The sequence below is a fragment of the Eurosta solidaginis genome, chromosome 5 (genome assembly GCF_040869045.1).
Source record: "Eurosta solidaginis isolate ZX-2024a chromosome 5, ASM4086904v1, whole genome shotgun sequence".
In the NCBI taxonomy this organism is placed as follows: domain Eukaryota; kingdom Metazoa; phylum Arthropoda; class Insecta; order Diptera; family Tephritidae; genus Eurosta; species Eurosta solidaginis.
The window spans coordinates 196,543,883-196,565,367 of NC_090323.1; the positions used below are offsets into that span (position 1 = coordinate 196,543,883).

Below are 21,485 nucleotides of genomic sequence, written 5' to 3' on the forward strand. Positions count from 1 at the left end.
AAAGCAATTCAGGAGCGTATCCAACTATGTATTTGTTAAGTGTTTAACGACGAATTGCGCTTCTAAATTTGATGTTTAGATTTTGGCAAATATCAAAGCGTTTCTTGTACTAAAACCCTATCATGTAATACGCAAACGCATCTCGGGTGCATCGCAAAAAAACAAAAAAACATCAGACATGGTAATTCATTTCAACTCGTAAATCTCTTAACTTCCTGCAACCTCTGTAATTCTCATAAACTTTTCAAGGGTGTCCGGCTTTTTTTTAAGGTTTACAAGGTTCATATAAATAAATAAAATATGAGTTTAAATAAATTGCTTTAATAATAACTGCAATCGTTTAAAAGAAAGTGAAACCGTCGTGAACAAATTGAAAAAAGTAACGGAGCTCTAGTGTTGCGATTATGAATGATAGCTTAAATTAAGATACGATTCAATTCAAAATTCTGCGGTTTCCTTATTGCACAGTGAATACCTACATCATGCGTTTAGAAAACAATTGAATTATAAACATTTTTTTGCAATACAAAGTAACGCCTCACTTTTCCAAGGTCATCTAGAATGCAATTATCAACCCGTCATCCAGTTTAACCATTGCCAAATGAGAGCAAATTTCAAGCTTAAGTGGCCTGACATATTCTAATTTATTTTCGTACAAATTTGTTTATCGCCTTCAAATCGTTGTTAAACTTATCAGCTTTAAAGTTTCACTTTTCCAATTTAATTATAAAGTTTTTAAAATATTTTAACTCTTAAAATTAAAATAATAAAGCATGTATGTATTAAGTTTAGTTGAAAAAAGTAAGTGTTGTATTGATTCTACTTATATAAAATTCTTAGAATTTTACATTTCTTGCATATGTATATAAATAAACGCGTTTTCTGTTTTTTTTTTTTTCTTTTTGCTTTGCTTTCAGCCATATTCCTTAAACTCTGTTCCGCCTTAATTTAACACAGCAATTGTGTAATAATGTCGCGCCGTCCGTCATCATATATTTTATATTCCACACCCCATTTACATACTTTATGTGCGCTTTTCTTAACATTGCAACATGCTTCCACATTCTATTGCTCTGTTTAATTTTCAATATCTCATAGAGGCCAGCTTTATGTATGTATGCATGAAATATATATATATAATATGCGTAATTTTTAATGTATGGGTGTGTATATATTATTTATCGACATTTATTTAGCTTTAGTTGTGTATTAACCTGATCATGTTTTTTTTTATCATGTGTGCATGGATTTTTAATTTATGCTGATTTTATTTGGCTCACTCTCATCATTTGTAAGATTCTAAAATTTCTTTTATTTATTATTTATGTTTTAAATTTAGTTTTCTTTAATCAAGGTCTCAGCATAAAAGTCGTTTTATATGTACTATTTCTTATTATATTTGTTTTTGTTTATTTTTAAATGTTTGTAAATGCTTTCTTAATTTTGTATGCTTCGTGTTCGTAAAACATACCACCACCATATTTCTACAATATAGTTCTGCCTTTTGACATACTTATGTATGTTTTCATCTTTTCCTCTTGCTTTCGTACATCCATCTCATATATATTAAGCGATTCTTTTTATCTGGCAGATTTTTCATACATATTTTTTATTTTTTCCCCTTACTTTGCTTTTTTTAAGCTCAATTTCAATTCAGTTTTTATAACATACTTTCTTTTATATTTCCGTATTTATTTTTTCTCCTCTCAATTCGTTCGTTTAGGCTTGTTTCATTGAATTTTAATAAAACTAATTGTATTCACATCATTGTAGGCTTCGCTCCGTGGTATTCCTGTTTCGGTTTTTCTTTTTTTTTTCTCTTTGTATTTTTTTAATTTTCCTTAAACGTATTATTCGCATTGCTGGCGTCCATTTGAAATTTCATTTACACTCAGGATACATTCAAAACGTTTTCATTGTTTTGTAGAGCAGACACCCTGTATTTAGGTAGGTATGCATCTGAGTTGGTGGAAGAAATATTTTATAAAATTTTATTGTTGCTTCGAGTAGTGCTTTTTTGTTTTTCACTTCTTATGAAAATATTAACTTAGGGAGCAAAGGACGTCAGTCAGCATATTAAAAATATTTCTTCCTTTTTATATTCTTTTTCACTTTTTCATTAAAGATGCGTAGTTAATCTTATTTTTGATGTTCGCATTTATGTACTATACTTGATATATATTGTTGTTTTCTTTTGGTTTCTGATGATATTTCTGTATTTATCACCGCCTTATTATTTGTTTTTCAAAAATTTTTATCATTATTGGCCTACAAAAAATAAAGAAATGGAAATACCGTGTTCATATAAAATATTTTTGCAACATCCTTCGCTTCACTTACCAGATCCACCAGCTGCAATTGGCTGCGGCGTATTACTATTATCCACACCCGTTGATTTCGTAGCATTTGGCGTTGAAATACCCGCCGAAGTAGATGTTTGTGGTTGTTGCGTTTGATTTTTGAGTGCTACAGCTGTATTGGCACTATTGTTCATATTATTAGATGTACCTGGATTTCCATTATTAGTATTTGTTGTGCCTCCATTAGTATTGTTTGTTGAGCTCATATTTCGATTCCTAGAACGTGTACGATAATTACTTCCTCCACGATAGTTACGATTGTAGCCGCCATAAGATCCCATATTACGATTGTAGTAGTTGCCACGTCCGCGATAACTGTAAATAATAAACCATTATTTGGTACGTCCTCATATTTCCCTTGAATATTATGAAGTACTAACCCTCCACGTCTTGTAGAGGACACACCAAATGTTTCACTATTTAATTTGCGCTCCTGACGCCAATCATTTCTCTTGTTCTTACTACGATCTTGTGCTGCCTCGCATGAGATATTATCAAAGAATGATTTTGTCTTATCATATCCAACAGTGATTTCTTCTTCTTCTGGTTCATGCTCTCCAGCGCCAGTCTCATTACCGGAATCATCTTTTTTGTCCGCCTCTCCATTCATCTGTGAATTAAGATACATACAAAATTGGTAGATTAATTTTATTTTGTTCTATATAGGATTAAAAAAATTGAAATATGTATAGACAAATAAATATTAAATAATATTACGAAGCATGGGTATAGATAACAACAAAACAAACAAATAAATTATATTCACAAATGGTTAAAATCATACCACAGATAAGAAATGACCAAACTGAAAAATATCTTCCAGAGACATTGCAGTCTGTATTACTTATTTAATGCAGGAAATTAACATATTTATTATTTTATGATACTTTTGCGGTGAAGAGCATTTCAAAATTCGATCTGCAAGCGCTTATATGAAGTGGTTGAAAATGTCTGGACGGTATGGGAACTTTAAACAGAAAAGAAGTCTTGTTGTTGTTGTAGCGATAAGATTGCTCTCCGAAGGCTTTGGGGAGTGTTATCGATGTGATGGTCCTTTGCCTGATACAGATCCACATTAAGGTGCTAGCCCTACCATATCGGGAACGTTTTATGTGACCACATTAAACCTTCAGGCCATCCCTCCCTCCCCATCCCAAGTTCCATGAGGAGCTTTGGGTCGCCAGAGCCTCGTCTGTTAGTGCAACAGGATTCGCCGCGGATAGGTGAGGTTGACAATTCGGTTTGGAGAAGCTATATATTGCGCTGGCAACCTGAAGGGTTGCGCTACACAGCCCCTTGAATCTGGTATTTTAGTCGCCTCTTACGACAGGCATGCCTACCACAGGTATATTCTAACCCCCTGACCCGCTGGGGGAAGAGGAGCTTGAGGTCGCCAGAGCCTCGTCTGTTAGTGAATCAGGATTCGCCGCGGATAGGTGAGGTTGACAATTCGGTTTGGAGAAGCTATATATTGCGCTGGCAACCTGAAGGGTTGCGCTAAACAGCCCCTTGAATCTGGTATTTTAGTCGCCTCTTACGACAGGCATACTTACCGCAGGTATATTCTAACCCCCCGACCCGCTGGGGGAAGAAGTCTCGGAGCCCATGATAGGCTATTTAACAACATAAAAAAAAAAGAAACTGCTTCTCAGTCTGATAAGTTGGGCTCCAGACTATCCTAGCATATTAAAATATTGGCCTTACGTTTACCTCAATGACAAAGCATAGCATTCTTCGGCGAAATTCGGGCAGCGCGCGGTTGTTGGAAAAAATGTTGACAATCAATTGCATATCACAAGCAAGTCGAAAGCAAATTGTTGGGCGGTTAGAACTCCCCTACTTAAGTTTCATGCAGAAAGCCAATCACCAACTCTTTGTACAAGATGGGTATGAAAGGAAGGATAATAACTGGACAGGCGGTAGCTTTTTATATCGAAATTCAGCTATTTTACGAGATATCGGTAAAGAGATGGAACCAGATTTGGGGCTACCGTACCGTTTGAAGAGTGTTAACCATCGCCAAATATTTATCCAGTACACTCCGGAACCTACCACCTCGGGAGCGATTTGGGTTAACCACGTGTAACCTTTTAGGTCATTTCATACTTTCCACTCCATACCAGAGGAAAGGAGCTAGTCCGGACTGTATTCAAAATTAGCTTTTATTTCAAGGTCTCAACCATTTCAGATAAAACGACTAAAATAACGATCCAGGCAGTCATTGTGACAGGTAAACATTTTAAATGTTACCACAAACAGCTAAATCACTGCGATGCGATCTTTACTTTAAGACATCGGCGATGTTCACGCTATGACGGAAGCAGTTGAACTTATACAACATTGCACTCGAGCTTCGGAATACTTCTCAGCTTTCAGCTTCATGTCTTTTGAGCTCAGCAAATGAGATTCAGCGAAACAGGTATTGACGAATTGTTATGAGAATTATTATTTTTTAATTCCGCTCTATTTCACACCCTTTTGCAGAACGACTGATATGCAGTAAGGCATTTTCATTGACGATATGTATGTTGTATATAGTTATATACATTAAACAATGCTAATATGCTACACTAACTTACAAAAAAAAAAAAACCCTTGAGCAAAATAAAAAAAATTAATACCTGCTCGGTTTTGGGTTCATCGCCCACCTTAAGTTTGGACAGTTGTGAACGCAGTTCCTCAAATTTAACATTAGCCTGTTCAAAGTCGAAATCTTGCAAAAATTTAATTGTCGTTTTTGGATTGCGTGGTTTATTTTGATTACCACCAATACCACCCATACCTCCCATTGAACGATAACCCTACAAAACAAAAGAAACAGGTATTGTATATTATTATTTACAAATACTTTTTAGTTTAATATATAATTACTTGATTAGGCATACGACCACGTCCACCACCACGGTTGTTGCGCATCATCATCATATTGTTACCATTATTGGGGCCACCACGGTGCATAGTCCATTGACCACCGCCGCCGCCAACACCACCTCCACCACCACCACGTTGATGATTGTTACGTTGATGGTAATTGTTGCCGCCGCTACGCATATCATGATGTTGATTATGATAATTGCCGTCTCCACCATGGCGCCCAGAATCACGTCGATCACGTTGATAAAAATCATTACTGTTATTGTTGCTCACACGTGGTTGTTGCTGTTGTTGTGGTTGATGATTTTGTCTCTTTTGGCCACCAACTTCACGTGCGTTATCAGTTTCATGTTGCTTTTTCTGAAATTTCTGTTGCTTTTTCATTTGGGCAAGTTCTATGTTGCGTTGTGTAAGCAAATCAGGTGACGGACTCTTTAGTGAAACATGGCTCATTGGCGTCGTTGAGCGTGATGCACCGGTAAGTATGTCTGCGACGAAAATATTTTACAAAATGTATTATTAAATAAATGTGCATAGCATTAACCAGAAATATATATGTATGGGCATTTAATTACACAATTACGCGTATGCTGAAAAATAAATAAATTAAAATAAAGCAAAATCAATCAAAATAATGTGTAGATCAATGCATGTACGTATGTATAAAGTTAGAGTCAACCCAATTATTTGAGTATGTGATGAAGTCCAAAAATATCAATTGATGTGTATATGATAAGACGATTCTAACTATATCCTACATTAACTAAAACCCTAGCAGGCGTTACACTTTCTATACGCTTGCTTCACTCTCATTACTATATACCGATTCTCTTTTCGTAACCGCAACCTGACGTATCGAAAAAATATGACTCGATATCAATCTGCTTTTTTTCTGGTAAAATTAACCAACCGGAGAAGGTATAAAATCCTGTGCATTAATACAGCTGGGTATGTATTAATTAGCGAACCACATAAATACAAATTTCTATACACATAATTGGAGATTGAAAGATCCCAAACTACAGTAGGAGTAATAGTGAACACCGCCTACCACACCGAATGACCTGCGTTCACGACCCGGGCAAAGTAACATCAAAATTTTAGAAATAAGGTTTTTTCAATTAGAACAAAAATTTTCTAAGCGGGGTCGCCCCTCGGCAGTATTTGGCAAGTACTCCGAGTGTATTTCTGCAATGAAAAGTTCTCAATGAAAACTCATCTGCCTCGCAGATGCCGTTCGGAGCCGGCATAAAACTAGTAGGTCCCGTCCCGCCAATTTGTTGGAAAAATTAAATAGGAGCATGGCGCAAATTGGAAGAGAAGCTCGGCCTACATTTTTTATTTATTTTTATTTAATATATTTTTTTGGCAAACTGAAGATTTGAAACTGTAGTTCCATTTGTATGTCTGATTACAAATATGCATCTTGTAAATAACTGGTATTACTAGCTCATGTGTAGTTGCTTAGCCAAAAGTAGGATACGGTTCTTGAAAAAGATTATACCTATGTAGATTTAGCGGTGAATATATTTTCGGATTAAAATTTACATACTACGTAAATGTGAAGAGTGTAGTGGAAGGAACTCAGAGAAGAAAAAACACACTGAAATTAAAATTTAAATAGTATCAAATGTCACAAATGAACGAAAACAACCGAAAGTAAAGCGCATACAAAATGCATCATCAAGTCAAGAGTGGCGTTACCATCACACCTTGATCTTTGTGGTGTTGATTCATTATTTTCTTCACTTTGTTAGCTGCACCTAAAATTGCAATATTGCTACCACCAGAAGCGCCTCCACCACCACTATTACCAAGTAAACCGCCAATTAAACCAACACCACCACCACCACCGCTAGTCATGCGACCAGCCCCGATAACACCGCTGCCATTATTACCATTACTACCAATAAGATTAGCGACACCACCAATTGGTCCTAAATTTAAATTATTCGATGCTGGCGTCAAATTGAATGGATTATTTGAATTTAAATCATTATGAGGAGGTGGTGGTTGGTGCTGTTGTTGGTGGTGCTGCTGCTGTTGCAACTGGGTTTGATTCGGCGGTATAGTGGATGCTATTGTTTTATTGTGAACAGATTGTTGTTGTGGCTGTTGTGGTTGTTCCTGTTTTTGATCTTGTTGCTGGAGATGGGTGAGATTGTTGTTGTTGTTGAGAAGTAACTCACTTGGTTGTTTCTGTTGTTGCTGCGATTTCGGTTGCTGTTGTGGTTGCTGATGTTGTTGTTGTGGTGGCTGTTGTGGTTGTTGTGGCGGCTGTTGCTGCTGATTACCGGCCCCCAATATATATGGTCCAGGTGCGCCTGGTGCTAACGATGGTGCACTTCCAGCAGCACCACCAATGCCTAGTCCTCCCATGCCGAAAGGATTACCATAGGCACCAACTGCACTCATTGGTGGCGCATGAGGAGGATTCATATTAGGCATGGGAAAATGTGGCATCATATGCTGACCACCATTTTGTAATTGAACTTGCATTATAGCCGGATCATTGGGATGTGGAAGGCTGCTGTTTACAACTCGAATATCTTTAATATCAGATCCACGAAATAGAATATAATCATAGATTTGGCTTTGTGGTGCAATCTGGAACTGAGTTTCACGATCTTCTGTGCCAAATGAACGAACTGTAAGAGAAGGAAAAGTTTTATTAGTAGTATAAAAATAAGTTATGCTTAATAAAAATTAGGAAAATGCATAGTACGATTTGTTAGCTGCATCTAAAAGTGCAGTACAAGAAGATAGTACAAAGACTGGGTTTTGACTCAAGGCTTTTTCTAATGCAAAAATAGATTTTTATCAAACCTTATCAAAGGAAAAGGCGACGAAATTTTAATTGCGGTTTAGATAAGCTTATAAGTTTTTCCAGTACAACATTATGGTTCTTTAATTGTTGTTGTTGTTGCATTAACGATAAAGACACTCCTCGATCGTGCAGGTCAGGGAAACAGACTCTTAGTCCCTACCTCCGTTTGCACCGTCTGCCAGCACAGAATATATAGGTTTGCGACATCCGCCCAATTCAGCTCCTGCCTTGGGTGTTGCCACTTTCCTAGATGTTCTGGTCTCCGCGACGGCAACCCCCCGACGGGTTTCATCGCGCCATGTTGTCAGGTCGCAAACCCAAATCATCCGGGTACCCCAATGCTTGCCCAAGGACGCCCAGTCCCAGGGCCACAACAGCAATTGCGTCCTGGCCTTCCACAACCCAGGCGTAGTCACCAGTCACTTACCCCCAGAGTGGCGACGTCTTCCCTTATGCACTTCAGAATTCTGCAGTTAAACTGTAATGGACTAACTGGGAAGATTACGGAGATAGTCGATTTCATGAAGCGGCACAACATCCGCATTGCTGCGATTCAAGAGACTAAACTCACAGCAAGATCTGCATTGCAGACCTGCTCTGGGTATAATGTCCACAGGAAAGACCGCGAGAGCGGAAATGGAAGCGATCTCGCGTTTATCATACACCACTCTGTGCAATATTATATATTTGATCCTGGCATCGACCGCAAGGACAATGTCTTAGAACGTCAAGGCCTATCTGTCCGGTCAGGCGATGCAAACCTAGAAATCATCAACATCTACATCCCTCCTGCCACCTGTTGCCCCAGTGGATACCGCCCTAATATCAGGGCCTTACTCACTGGCAACAATCGCATTATCTTAGGCGATTTCAATGCCAATCATGATCTATGGCACTCAAACTTGCGGGCGGACAGTAGGGGTGAGATGTTGGCGGATCAAATAGAAGAAACGACGTTCTGCACAATAAACGGAGACGCCCCCATACGTATGATAGGAAGCTGTCACAGCTCGCCAGATAACTCAATCGTGAGCGCAGAACTCGTAAACTGCGTCAACTGGCAGCCGATGGTAACATTGGCATCCGACCACCTGCGCATACTTATTTCGCTTGAGCGTACCGCCGACTTCATCGTCACTGAAAAACGCACTTTCATAAACTTCAAAAAAGGAAAGTGGGAAGAATATAAATCCTTTACAGACAGCTGCTTTGCTGCCCTCCCTATCCCGACTGATGCCCGCCAAGGGGAGCGTGCCTTCCGTAAGGTCATTAAATCCGCCTCGGCACATTTCATTCCCGCCGGGAGAATTCCCGAAATCCGGCCCACTTCCCGGCGGAGGCCGCAAACTTAGCGAGAGAACGTGACCTTATAAGACAGCTTGATCCAGGCGACCCCCAAATAAGAGATATAAACCAACGCATCAGATTGCTTGTGGATGAACACAAGCGGGTGAAATGGGAGGAGCACCTAAGAGGTTGTAACCTCTCTACCGGTGTGGGTAAACTTTGGTCCACCGTAAAGTCCCTATCGAATCCGACTAAGCGCAAAGACAAAGTTTCCATCGCCTTTGGCGACAAAGTGCTGTCGGACAAGAAAAAATGCGCGAGCGCTTTCTGCCGACAATATATAATGCATCCTACGGTCGACAAAGATAGACGGAGAGCCAATAGACACGCACATAAACACAAATTCAGCGCGTCACCAATCACCATCACCGCTAAAGAGGTTGAGGGCGCCATTGGTCGTACTAAACCATCCAAAGCAGTGGGCCCAGACGGCATAGCCATGCCGATGCTTAAAAGCCTAGGGAAAGAGGGTTTCAAATATTTAGCGCATGTCTTCAATCTGTCTCTTTCCACCTTTGTCATACCTGAGAAATGGAAAATGGCCAAGGTGGTCCCGCTACTAAAGCCTGGGAAACCAGCTAACATAGGTAAGTCGTATCGTCCGATATCTCTCCTATCGCCAGTGGCAAAGACGCTTGAAGCAATTTTGCTCCCTTATTTCCAAGCAAATTTGCAGCTAGCCCCTCATCAGCATGGCTTCAGAAAACTCCATAGCACTACCACCGCGCTAAATGCCATTAGCACCCAGATAAATTGCGGTTTAAATCAATACCCCCACCATAGAACAGTACTCGTAGCGCTAGACCTATCAAAAGCTTTTGATACGGTCAACCAAGGCTCGTTACTGCAGGACCTGGAAGGGTCTACCCTTCCCCCATGTCTTAAAAGGTGGACCGCAAATTATCTGGGTGGTCGGCAGGCATCGGTGCAATTTAGAAACTAAACATCAAAACCAAGGAGAATTAAACAAGGGGTGCCACAGGGTGGTGTCCTATCCCCACTTTTGTTTAATTTCTACATATCTAAGCTACCTTCACCACCGGAAGGAGTTACAATCGTTTCCTACGCCGATGACTGCACAATAATGGCCACAGGCCCAGGCCGAAAGATCGATGCGCTATGCAATAAAATAAACGGCTACCTCCCTGATCTCTCCAGTTTTTTCGCCTCGCGAAACCTGGTATTATCACCGACTAAATCTTCCGCGACCTTATTTACAACATGGAGTCGACGCAAACGCAAAGCGGCCGACTAATTATTGTAATAGAACAGATATGCATGTAATTACAAAGCCATCCTTAAGATAAAAGAATTTAAAAGAGATACATAGAAATTAATATGTTATATCTCAATGCGTAAGAAAAAATGAAATAAAATATCAGAATAAACATAAGAGTATGGAAGTATGTAAAGAGACAAACGAATATTCAACGCTAATACAGTTATACAATTCATTGTAACGTGAGCACCAACGACGCAGGGGATTATTTCTGGCAACATTTTTTGGGCATAGAGGTAAATGAAAAGCCACAAAATGTGTGGAAGCCCTAACAGGAACAGCAAAGCTTAGTTGACTGATTAGGTCAGGGATGATGAGCTTGTGAATTAACATAACGCCGAGTTAAGGGCGAATTAATGGTGACTTATAACCATAAAGCCATAACCAGATAAAACAGCTGATCGAACCTACCTTATAGAAATGGGATTCAAGGGGTTGTGTAGCGCAATATATAGCTTCTCCAACCCAATTTTCAACCTCACCTTCGAGCGGCGAATCCCGTTTCACTAACAGACGATGCTCTGGCGACCCCAAGCTCCTCATGGAACTTGGGGGTGGGTGGGGGGGGGGGGGGGGGGGGGGGGGAGGGATGGCCTGAAGGTTCAATGTGGCCATATAAATCGTTCCCGAGATGGTCGGGCCAGCACTTTAATGGTGCTGTGTTACCGGAGCGTATCGGATCTGTATCCGACAAATGACCATCACATCGATAACACTCCCCAAAGCCTTCGGGGAGTAACCTAATCGCTACAACAACAACAACAACCTTATAGAAATCAATGTAATCAAGTTAGCGTTATGGTATGGCACCATTAATAGATATTAATAGATTATACTGATTTCCATAAGGTAGGCTCGATCAGCTGATTTACCTGGTTATGGCTTTATGGTTTATAAGTCACCATTAATTCGCCCTTTATACTCTACAATTCTCTAGAGATGGCAAATTAATTAGAAGAAGCCTATTCCTGTATGGTGGAACATGCGTATTTGATTCCTAGTTGAGACCTCGTAATGCAAAAATTAAAAACTGTCTCTGGATCGACTCAATCCTATTTATATGACTTTGATAGGTTGGAGACGAGAAGGTAGGAAACGAGATATAATAGATCTTGGTGAAATATGTGTCATCAGACTCTTTAGCCCAACGTTTAATAAATCCTAGTACAACAGTTGCTTTGTTTATAGTGGTTGAGATATGTATGTTAAAACTTAATTTCGGATCGAAAATAACACCTAGATCAGTTACAACAGATATCCGCTCCAAAGGTTGTCGTTAAGTAACTATATGAGATGTCAGGACCGGCTTCACCCGGTGAATGCTCATGGCTTGCATTTAGAGCAATTCAAAAAAAGTAAATTTGCAGTACATCAGCTTTGAAGAGTCGAGATCGGCCTGGGTAAAAAGTAATGGACACAAATGGCTGACTTTGAATGAACATGAAATTTAACTTTTAACAACAATCTTTCAGTCTTTGTTTATTTTTTTTTTTTTAATAATCAGCATCGGCCAATTATTTACGACCGCCCATGATGCAGCATCGGCATCAGGTAAAAAATTTTGGGCTGTTAGTTTCCTTGGACTCCTGTTAGAAAACTTTGAGGATAATTTGTGAGTGGTCGCAACCCATTGAATAGGGCGAAGCAGTGTTAACACAACAACCCTAATTTTCACGGTCTTATTACCGAACACAGTTCCAACGAGCCTATTTAATACTTGAACTCTCTTGGTGCTTCCAAATGGCGTCAGTTATAGTGAAACAGGATACCTGGAGTAACCGCTTATAAATTGGCAAGTCGTCTGTCTAGGCGCTTATGCGCCAACTATGATGATTATGCTATCGGCCTAATCCTCAACAGCAGACGATGATATTGTATTTTTTGATGATCCCAACACTGATTTTTCAGTAGGTGTGGCGCACAACATCCATCCGTCATTTTTCGTTTTTTTTTTTTTTTTGTGAAAGTAACACAATTTTGTATTTCATAAAAACCCAGTGTAATCAGAGATGCCAACCCCACTCTACTCTATTACTGGCGCACATTGATACAATACCTTTTTTTTTTTTTTTTTTTTTTTGAGAAGCAAAATTTTGTATTTCATAATAAAGCATGACGTATCAGAGATGGCCGACATCACCGCCATACAGAAAGCATGATGGACGATGCAAGGCAGAAAAGTGACAGAGCCTCGCGACGTCTCTTTCAGTGGCCATATGAACAAACGCGAAATCCGAAGCCAAGGTATTGGCTTGCGCACCTGTAAACGGTGCGGACGAAAAGGTCAAGGAGACCTTCTATGAAAAACTTATAAAGACATATGATGACTGGCCCCGCCATGATAATGAAATCATGCTGAGTCGCCCAGCATTGCCAGGGTGGACAACAAAAGGGTCTTTGGTTCAACAGTCGGAAAATTTAAGCTTCACGAACTAACATCTCCCAACAGTTGAAGCTGATTGACGCCTCGGCTCGAAATATGGTCATCTGCAGTGCCAGGTTCCAGCAATAAAGGATACACCAAGCAACTTGCCTATCTCCTGATCGAAGAACCTGAAACCAAACCGTTCACGTTGTTGTAGCGATAAAGACAATCCCCGAAGATTTTGAGGAGTGCTACCGATGCTGATGGTCGTTTGCCCGGTATGCATATATCCGGTACAAATGATACGATATGTATCTAAAAAAAAAAAGAACGCTGCGGCAACGCGCAGCATATTGGAGTGTTATCGTACGGCGAAGAAGGATAAGAAACGACTATTTAGAAGGAAAAAACGCGAGGCAGAACGGCGTTACTGCAAGGAGATTTAGATGCTGCCTGATAGAAATAATGCTCGAAAATTCAACCAAAAAATCCGGCGGATGACGGAAAATTTACAAACCGGGACAGATTTCTGCAGGACCGATAATGACGACTTGGAAACTGACGTAAAGAGTCTGCTTAAGTTGTGGAGGGTTCACTTCTTATAACTAGCTATCGAGGGAGAAGATGAATCCTATATCCCCCAGCGGGTAAGGCGTTTAGAATATACCCGCGGCAGGGTTGCCTGTCGTAAGAGGCGATTAAAATAACAAATTGATTCAAAGGGTTGTGTAGCGTGCAACCCTTTCAAGGTGTTGCCAGATCGAAATACAGATTCTCCAGTCCATTTGGGGTAACCTGTTACTTTAAAACCCGAAGCTCTGGCGACCCCAAGTTCCTCATGGATCTAGGGGCTGGGAAGGCGGTATGGCCTTGGAGGTTTAATGTGGTCTTATCAAATCGTTCTCTGATGGTCGCGTTGGTGTCTTAATGGTGATTGTAACCGGAACGTGGCGGATCTGCATCCGGCAAAGTACCATCAACATCGATAACACTCCCCGAGGCCTTCCTTATCGCTACAACAACAACGAATCCAATATCCCAATCGCCGATTAGGGAAACATGTTCCGGCACCCGACTATGACGAAGTGATAGTGGCAATATTCCCTCAAAAAATCACAAGGTGCCAGGTTATTATGAAATATCAACTGGTTGTCCAAACGAACGGAGGCGAAGAGTTGGCAAAGAGCATGTCTCCAGATTGGAACTGAAATCTGGCGAAACCTCGTCAATTACAACGGAATCATCCTTCTTAATATCGCGTATAACGTTCTATCTAGATTACTGTGCGAAAGACTGAACCCCATGTTCAACGAACTGATTGCATCTGAGCTGCTTCAGATTTGGTATATCTACTATGACCCACATCCTTGGGAAATAGTTTCTTGTATGCTATGTCTTCGCTTAGATTCAATGCAAAATTAATAAGGCTCCGCCAAATGACATTCAGCTACAACACCAGTTCCGTAAGGATTGGGAAGGACCTCTGCCAGCCAAGCGATACCAAACCTAATGCTGGAGAAGATAATTCTAACATCAAAACTAAATTGAGATGGTACAATCTATTATAATATTGTTATGGCTTTTGCCAAATTTTTAATTTTCTTCACAGATATTTGCATTTGAAGTTGTCAATTTTCATGTGGTTGTTTTACACATGTAGAAAAATTGTGTACAAGGGGATTTTGAACGTATGTATTTTAATTTGTTCCCACACCTTTTGTCCACCAGAAGGTAATTTTTACAAGCGCGGTGGCCCCTGTTGTAAATTATTACCTAAACGAGTCATGGATATAAATGTAATTGATGTTGAATTCAATGCATGCCCAAACGGTAGCTTCAAAATCCGTTAACCCATATTCTGCATATAACGGCCAACAGATTGCATTATATTTTTCTAGTTTATTGTCCCCAATGTGGTTACATATATGTACATACAGAAATTACACACACAGCATTATACAAAAACAAAGATCAATAGAAAGAAAAGCAAAAATGCAGCTAGCATGTGTTGCCAACATGACATGTAAAATTCCAAAGCGAAGCAGAGGCAATGCAGAAACCAAAAATAAACGAAATTTTAATAGAGTTCAACCAACGAATTGCAGAAAACCACTGCATGCAGCTGGGTACATTTACACAAAATAATCAGATTCACGCTTCATTTTTTCTTTTGACACAGCGCCGTTTTTCGGTTTCACCTTTTCCCCAAATTCCGTTTTGCACTACATATATCTCTCTGCTCGTTTACTACCGTTGTCTTTTTCGCTGGCACGACGTTGACGTCAACTTCAACGTCCACATTAACGACGTCAATGGCGGCTGCAACTGAACAGGAGCAGCAAAGACAAAATTTTCCCCCCAATTTAGCAATGGTGTGATTTTAAGTCCACATAACGGTAGAACAATATATACATATATATACATGTATTACTTACCGTTCGACAATGCAATTGTGCACTCCTGCGGATCCACGGTGTATAAACGACCCTCGTATCGTATATCAGCTTTAGAGATCAAGCTGATCTTAGAGCCCAACTCGGGCATTCCGCCACTCATCTTTTCGCCAAATTTTTACCAAAAAGCAATCCAAAACTACTAAAATATCGCTAGATTCCCGAAAAAGTTCGAGCGCAACCTAGTTTATTCGCTTTTCCGCTTTCGAAAACGTTTTCTTTAGCCAGGTGCTAAGCGAGAAATAAAAAAAAAAATATGTAGTTAATCGCGACGTACTGACTTTGCTTTTTTTTCGTTCAATGGCGGCGCTGCTACGGCCAGCGCTATCGTGTTCCGCTGTGCGCAAAGCAATACGAAGCCAACCACAAAATCTCACTATAATTTTCACTTTTATATTTTCCAATACTTTTGTTCACACGCACTATGATTATGAAAAACTTTTTAAACCACTTATTAATTCGATGCGAATAGGATAGCAAATTTTAACAGAGTTCGAGATCAGTAAAAAAATTTCCACCTATATCGTTCGTCTGCTTCGGGTGAAGTGGAAAGAAAAATGTTTCGTCGCCGTTTCGTTCCACTCGTCTTAGGGCAGGGTTGCTTTAATTAGAAAATGTGGTCACACTGGAGGAAAGGAATGAAGCACTTAAGGCACACTTACATAGAACGCTTCGAAAATGGCTTGGCCATTAAAATTGGAGTCGCTTTCCGTATGTTCGCTCGTCGGTACTCATGGCTTTGATACTTCACTCGATTTCTTTCAAAACATTTTAGCAAGTTTTTGGGTTCTACAAAGTGATAAAATAAAAACAATTTGAATACTCTGAATATATTTCGAGCTTTTTTCGTTATGGACGAGGCGTGATCGCCTGGTACCGGGGAGAATAGAACATCAATATAAGACCTTGTTCACTTGTAAGGAGAATATTGTGGCGAATATTGACATCACTAGGCTGTTAGTAAATAATGACACAACAACAAAAACATGAAGCCGCCACTCTTATATACATGTCCACATTAAAGCTAGCAACACATATGTACAATGCAACGAAGAGATATCTCACACACACACACATGTAGTCATCAGCCGAAGTAGTTACTCATACATATACTCGCATATGGCTATAAACTACAAATATACATGTATTTAGCTGGTAAGCACGAGCTACAAGAGTTCTAGAAGGTGAAAAGTCTAGACCAGTGCACGGACGTTACCACTTTATTGGTAGATCTACCAACTTTTTGACCCATTTTCATTTTCTACCACCAAACCCCAAAAATCTACCAACATTTCAATAATTTCGCATTGAAACCAAATCCTGCGATCAGTACGTAAACGTATTCAATTGCGGAGCACACCCAAATAACATTAAAAGGTGACACTAACCAAACTAACCAATTTTGAAAAATTTGTGCACAAATTCAAATAACAAATAAATTTGTTTATGAAATAAATGTAGTAAATGAGCACGCAAATATTTTCCTGCGGTATTTTCATCAGTTTTTTGTGAATCATTTTGGACGAAAACAAAAAAATTTTTTAGTAAACGATATGCCGAAGTCGGTTATTTTTGGTGCATTGGAAAATTGTTGTTGTAATTACACGTTTCGGTAAATTTTCGTCGGCATTTCAAGCTCGAAATACAGGAAAGAAGCAAATATTATATAGGTAATTTTACATGTATTTACAACAACCACATGAAAATCGCCAATTTTAACTGCAAATATTTCCGGACAGAGATATAATTTTTCTTTTCCGCCTTCGGAGGAAGGAAAAGGAGATTAATACGCGTCTTTTGACACCTCTCTTGATATTTAATATTAATAATAATACAATAAATTATGAATTATTTTGTACAAATATAAACTGTAGCTATTGTTTTCTTGGAAAAAAGATCTACCAACTTCTACCACTATTTTAATTTTTCGTCTACCAACATTCTCTTTCTAAAAGTCCGCGCACTGGTCCTTTGAAGAAATACTCGGCGGCGACAACAGAGAGTATAAAAGCAGCGCGAGCTGAGTAATAACTAAGCAGCACTGATGACCTGATATGAAACTTCTCGCTCTCTGAGAACGCGTGAAAATGTGCATTTTTTATAATATTGGTCATAGATGCCATCATGCTCAAAATCAAATTTGGGCATTTCAGAATAACTTTGGAGTATTTTACATGGTATAGGTTTAAGTTGATTTTTACCGAAAATTTACTCAAGATGTCAAATGGGATATCAAAAAACCCGAATTTTTGTCAGTTTTACAAATCCGAAGAAAAAAATAACTCTTTTTCACCCGCGGAAAATTTATCAGTGACAACACCTTTCATAGAAGGGCTGCACACGAAACGGATTTTGGTAGCAACTTTCGATTGGTGAAAAAGTCAGCTTCTTAGTCTTCGTATTGATATAAATGGATGCATAAAGGCCATGTTTTTATGGAGCGTTGCGACATTCCATTTTTGACAGCTGAGATAAAGCTGGAGACATTGGTGCTTTATCGGTAACCGTATCGGTAACCTTATAACAGCTGATTCGACCAATCTTATGAGAATCAATGCAATCGATTATTGGTGCCACTAAAGCCGGGGTCATTGGTGCCGTCTGTCGTATCGCTGTATCCGTATCCCTAACGTAATCAGCTGTTTATTGTTACGACGGTAAACCAAAACCCAATTGGTTGGCTACGATACGGTTACGACCTTAGCGGCACCAATAATCGATTGCATTGATTCTCATAAGGTTGGTCGAATCAGCTGTTATAAGCCCTACAAGAAACGCTGATAGTTTTACTAATACACTCACACTTGTAATTGACAATGCTGATCCTGCGATGACGTAAACATTGATACTCAAATTTATGTATGTTCCTTTGTTCGCTCACGCATGTCCGCATGTACCCAACGACAGCCTATAATCATGAAAAAGGACTCAAACTGGGAAAGCTTCGGACACCTGGTACAGAACAAAAGAACATACAGCAGATACCATTATTCATGTGAGACAGATACATAATTCTCAACAGAATTTTATGTATGCGAGAACAGTTTATCATGTTGTCACTACTGACTGTCATATGACAATCAAATGATTATCACGGTTGTTTTGTTATTTTTTAAATTCCGCCATTTTCAACCGACGAAAACCATATAAAAAATAATTTTAAAAAATGAAAAAAGAGAGCATTTCAAAGCTCCATTCTAAAAGAAAAAAAATCGAAAATAATATTAAAAAATACCAAAAGCAGTCGTAATGTGTGGGGCGCAATCAAAAAATTGATACGCGAAAAATAATAGTGGTTAGTGGTGATTCATTTTTAAATGTGTTTTCGCATGAGGAAAGCGCTCTTCTGTTGTTTTGTTATTTTCTGAATTTAAATTGAACTTTCTGAACTCGAATTCTTATAAAACTATTTTTTTTAAACAAATAAAAAACACGTATGCTTTTATCACGTACAAAATTAAAAACGTAATGAAATAAAGTAAATAAAAAGCAAGAAGCATTGTTTAATTTTTGGCGGAATATAATAATGGTCATTTATGATAGTATAACAGTCAAACCTGATATCTACAGTAAACTATCATTTATGACACTTTTTGATAGTTAGAGTGTCACCACTGATACAGGAAAATGAATGAGAGTGAGAAGTACGGCTATATACTTAATCAGTAGGCCATGTTGGTGTATAAGAAGGAGACAAAAACTCACACGTACACAGTTGTTTACATCACATTTGCGCAAGTCCCCTTAAGTTTGTGATAGAAAGTTTGTATGAGGCGCTGATCGTTAGGTTGACATTGCTGACAATCAGATGATAGTCATATGATAGTCAGTATTCTTGTAGGGAAGGTTACCGATACGGTTACCGATAAAGCACCAATGTCTCCAGCTTTAGGTCGTAACCGTATCGTAGCCAACCAATTCGTTTTTGGTTACCGTCGTAACGATAAACAGCTGATTACGTTAGGTATACGACTACAGCGATACGACATACGGCACCAATGACTCCAGCTTAAATTGTAGGCATATGTATAGGTTAACGCAACATGTTTAGTTAACAGCCTTTTGCGGACAACAACGCAGATACTTCACCAAGTGATCTAATTTCGTAATTTCTTATAAATTTTTTCCGTTTTATATTGTATGTGGATATATGTACATAAACGTTTTGGTCTCATCAAAGTGAAAAAGGGGCTAGCCGTTCTTTGTTATCTTATGGCGGTGCCAGAGCAAAAAAGCAAAGCAACGCAATCGAAATATATTATTTCATATTTTTGACTTATCTCCCACAAAATATTTCTACAAAACTTTGCCTTTTTTTATAAATTTTAATAAGTTTTTATCAGCTTACTTGCTGATTTATTTGAAAATAATGAAACCGAACGGATTTCTTTGAGTTTTTTTGGCGTATTTCAGACAACTCTATAGCCATCTGATGTTCAAGACCCATTCTTGGAAACGAATGAACTTTTGTTTACAATCGAAAGAACCATTGTTTACAATCGAATGAACTTGAAGACCCATTCCTGGAAACGAATTGAGAGAGAATGAATGTTTCGTATCAGGTCATCAGTGCTAAGCAGTTTGATTTAAACACGCTATCAGTTGGAAGTGAAGTATAGTTGTACTACTCCCAAAGTAGCCTAATAAAATCCATTTTGCAATACAGAATATTGGAGTGATTTATTCAATAGTTTAGCGATTCGAACGTTAGCAGGTTTCAAATAAGCACAATTTCCCAAAATTCGGTACAATATCCTCATTTTCGTACTTACCTTCTAATCGGTAGCTTAATAACTAGATTTTCAATATAATTTTTTTCCGCCTATAATTAGTAGTTATCAACAAAATTTGCCGAGGCAGACTTTTACCTACCTGAATCATCGCTAGGATTAGGCGTAAGCAGGATAAAGCTGCTCAATTGGAGGGCAGCTCACCTGGTCGCTTCTATTTTGACCGGTTGTTTTATTTAAGCGAACCGATGTGTGGCAACTATTAAGCTACCAATAACGAACACATCGGCCTTGTTATTTTTCTCCGTAGACTCCAATATGTCCGGCGAACATATTAACGCCTCGTTCTTGTTGTTGCAGCAGCACTTCGCCCTATCCAATTAACGTCATTACTTCGTCCCCGCAGGGACTGGGCAACTGAGCATAAAGTTACTGGATTATTCTAGTGTTTTACAGCTAGGTTAGGTTAGGTTAGGTTGAAAGGGCTAAGTTTGACACTATGGTAACAGATCACTACTTCGGCCACCAATGGGCCCATTGTAATACCCTATACGGTCTCAAAGAGGACCCCTACCCCGCCTAAAGTGGGTCTAACCACCTCGTGGAAATTATAAATTTTGCTAGAGCCTTTACTTCATAGCTAGAGACCTCAACGAGGTCATGTAGAAAAGGTTTACCAAGGATGGCCAACCTACGCCTACTAAGAGCTGGACAATGACAGAGAAGGTGCTGGATACTCTCTTCCTCTTCTGTACATCTGTAGCTGCGACAATAGTCGAAGGTCGTTGCCCCTATTCTAGCACCATGCGTGCCTATTAAGCAATGCCCTGTTAGAACCCTTATCAGGGACGATAGAACTGACTTGTTTAAAATCAGAAACGCTCCTGTGAGCCCCTTGTTATATGAGGGCCAGGTTTGCCTGGATGTCTCACACGATGATATGGCTGACCATAGTCCATTTGCAATTCTTATCATTTCCCGGAAGGATATGGTCGGTGGTGCCTCTTCTGGCCAGCTCGTCTGCTTTGCAATTGCCTTCAATATCCCTGCGCCCAGGTACCCATATAAGGCTGATACTGAAGTGCTGAGCCATCTCGATAAGAGATCTGCGGCATTCAGTGACCGACTTTGCGTTGTCGACGAATAAGTTCAAGGCCTTTAATGCGGCCTGGCTGTCTGAGAAAATAAACACCCGTTTACCATCCTTCGGCATAGACCCGAGATGGTTCACAGCCCTGTGTATTGCCTGC

The 21,485-nt window shown here is 39.3% G+C and overlaps 1 protein-coding gene across 3 annotated transcripts; it reads right to left on the bottom strand.

Moving 5' to 3' along the window:
* Window positions 1–782: 782 nt before the first annotated feature.
* Window positions 783–16,064, bottom strand: tral (trailer hitch). Of its 3 annotated transcripts, none has more exons than XM_067787292.1 (7): window positions 15,488–16,064; window positions 7,424–7,882; window positions 5,232–5,722; window positions 5,009–5,161; window positions 2,741–2,970; window positions 2,341–2,675; window positions 783–2,268 (listed from the first exon to the last, which is right to left on the bottom strand). In XM_067787292.1, the coding sequence occupies exons 1-7, from the start codon at window positions 15,606–15,608 to the stop codon at window positions 2,261–2,263; spliced, it is 1,797 nt and encodes a 598-aa protein (XP_067643393.1). In that variant the 5' UTR covers window positions 15,609–16,064; the 3' UTR covers window positions 783–2,260. The 3 variants fall into 3 exon arrangements, with proteins under 3 accessions (XP_067643393.1, XP_067643391.1, XP_067643392.1); XM_067787290.1 differs by having other exon boundaries at window positions 4,982–5,161; window positions 15,488–16,061; XM_067787291.1 differs by lacking the exon at window positions 783–2,268 and having other exon boundaries at window positions 2,333–2,675; window positions 4,982–5,161; window positions 15,488–16,062.
* Between the last annotated feature and the right edge of the window lie 5,421 nt (window positions 16,065–21,485).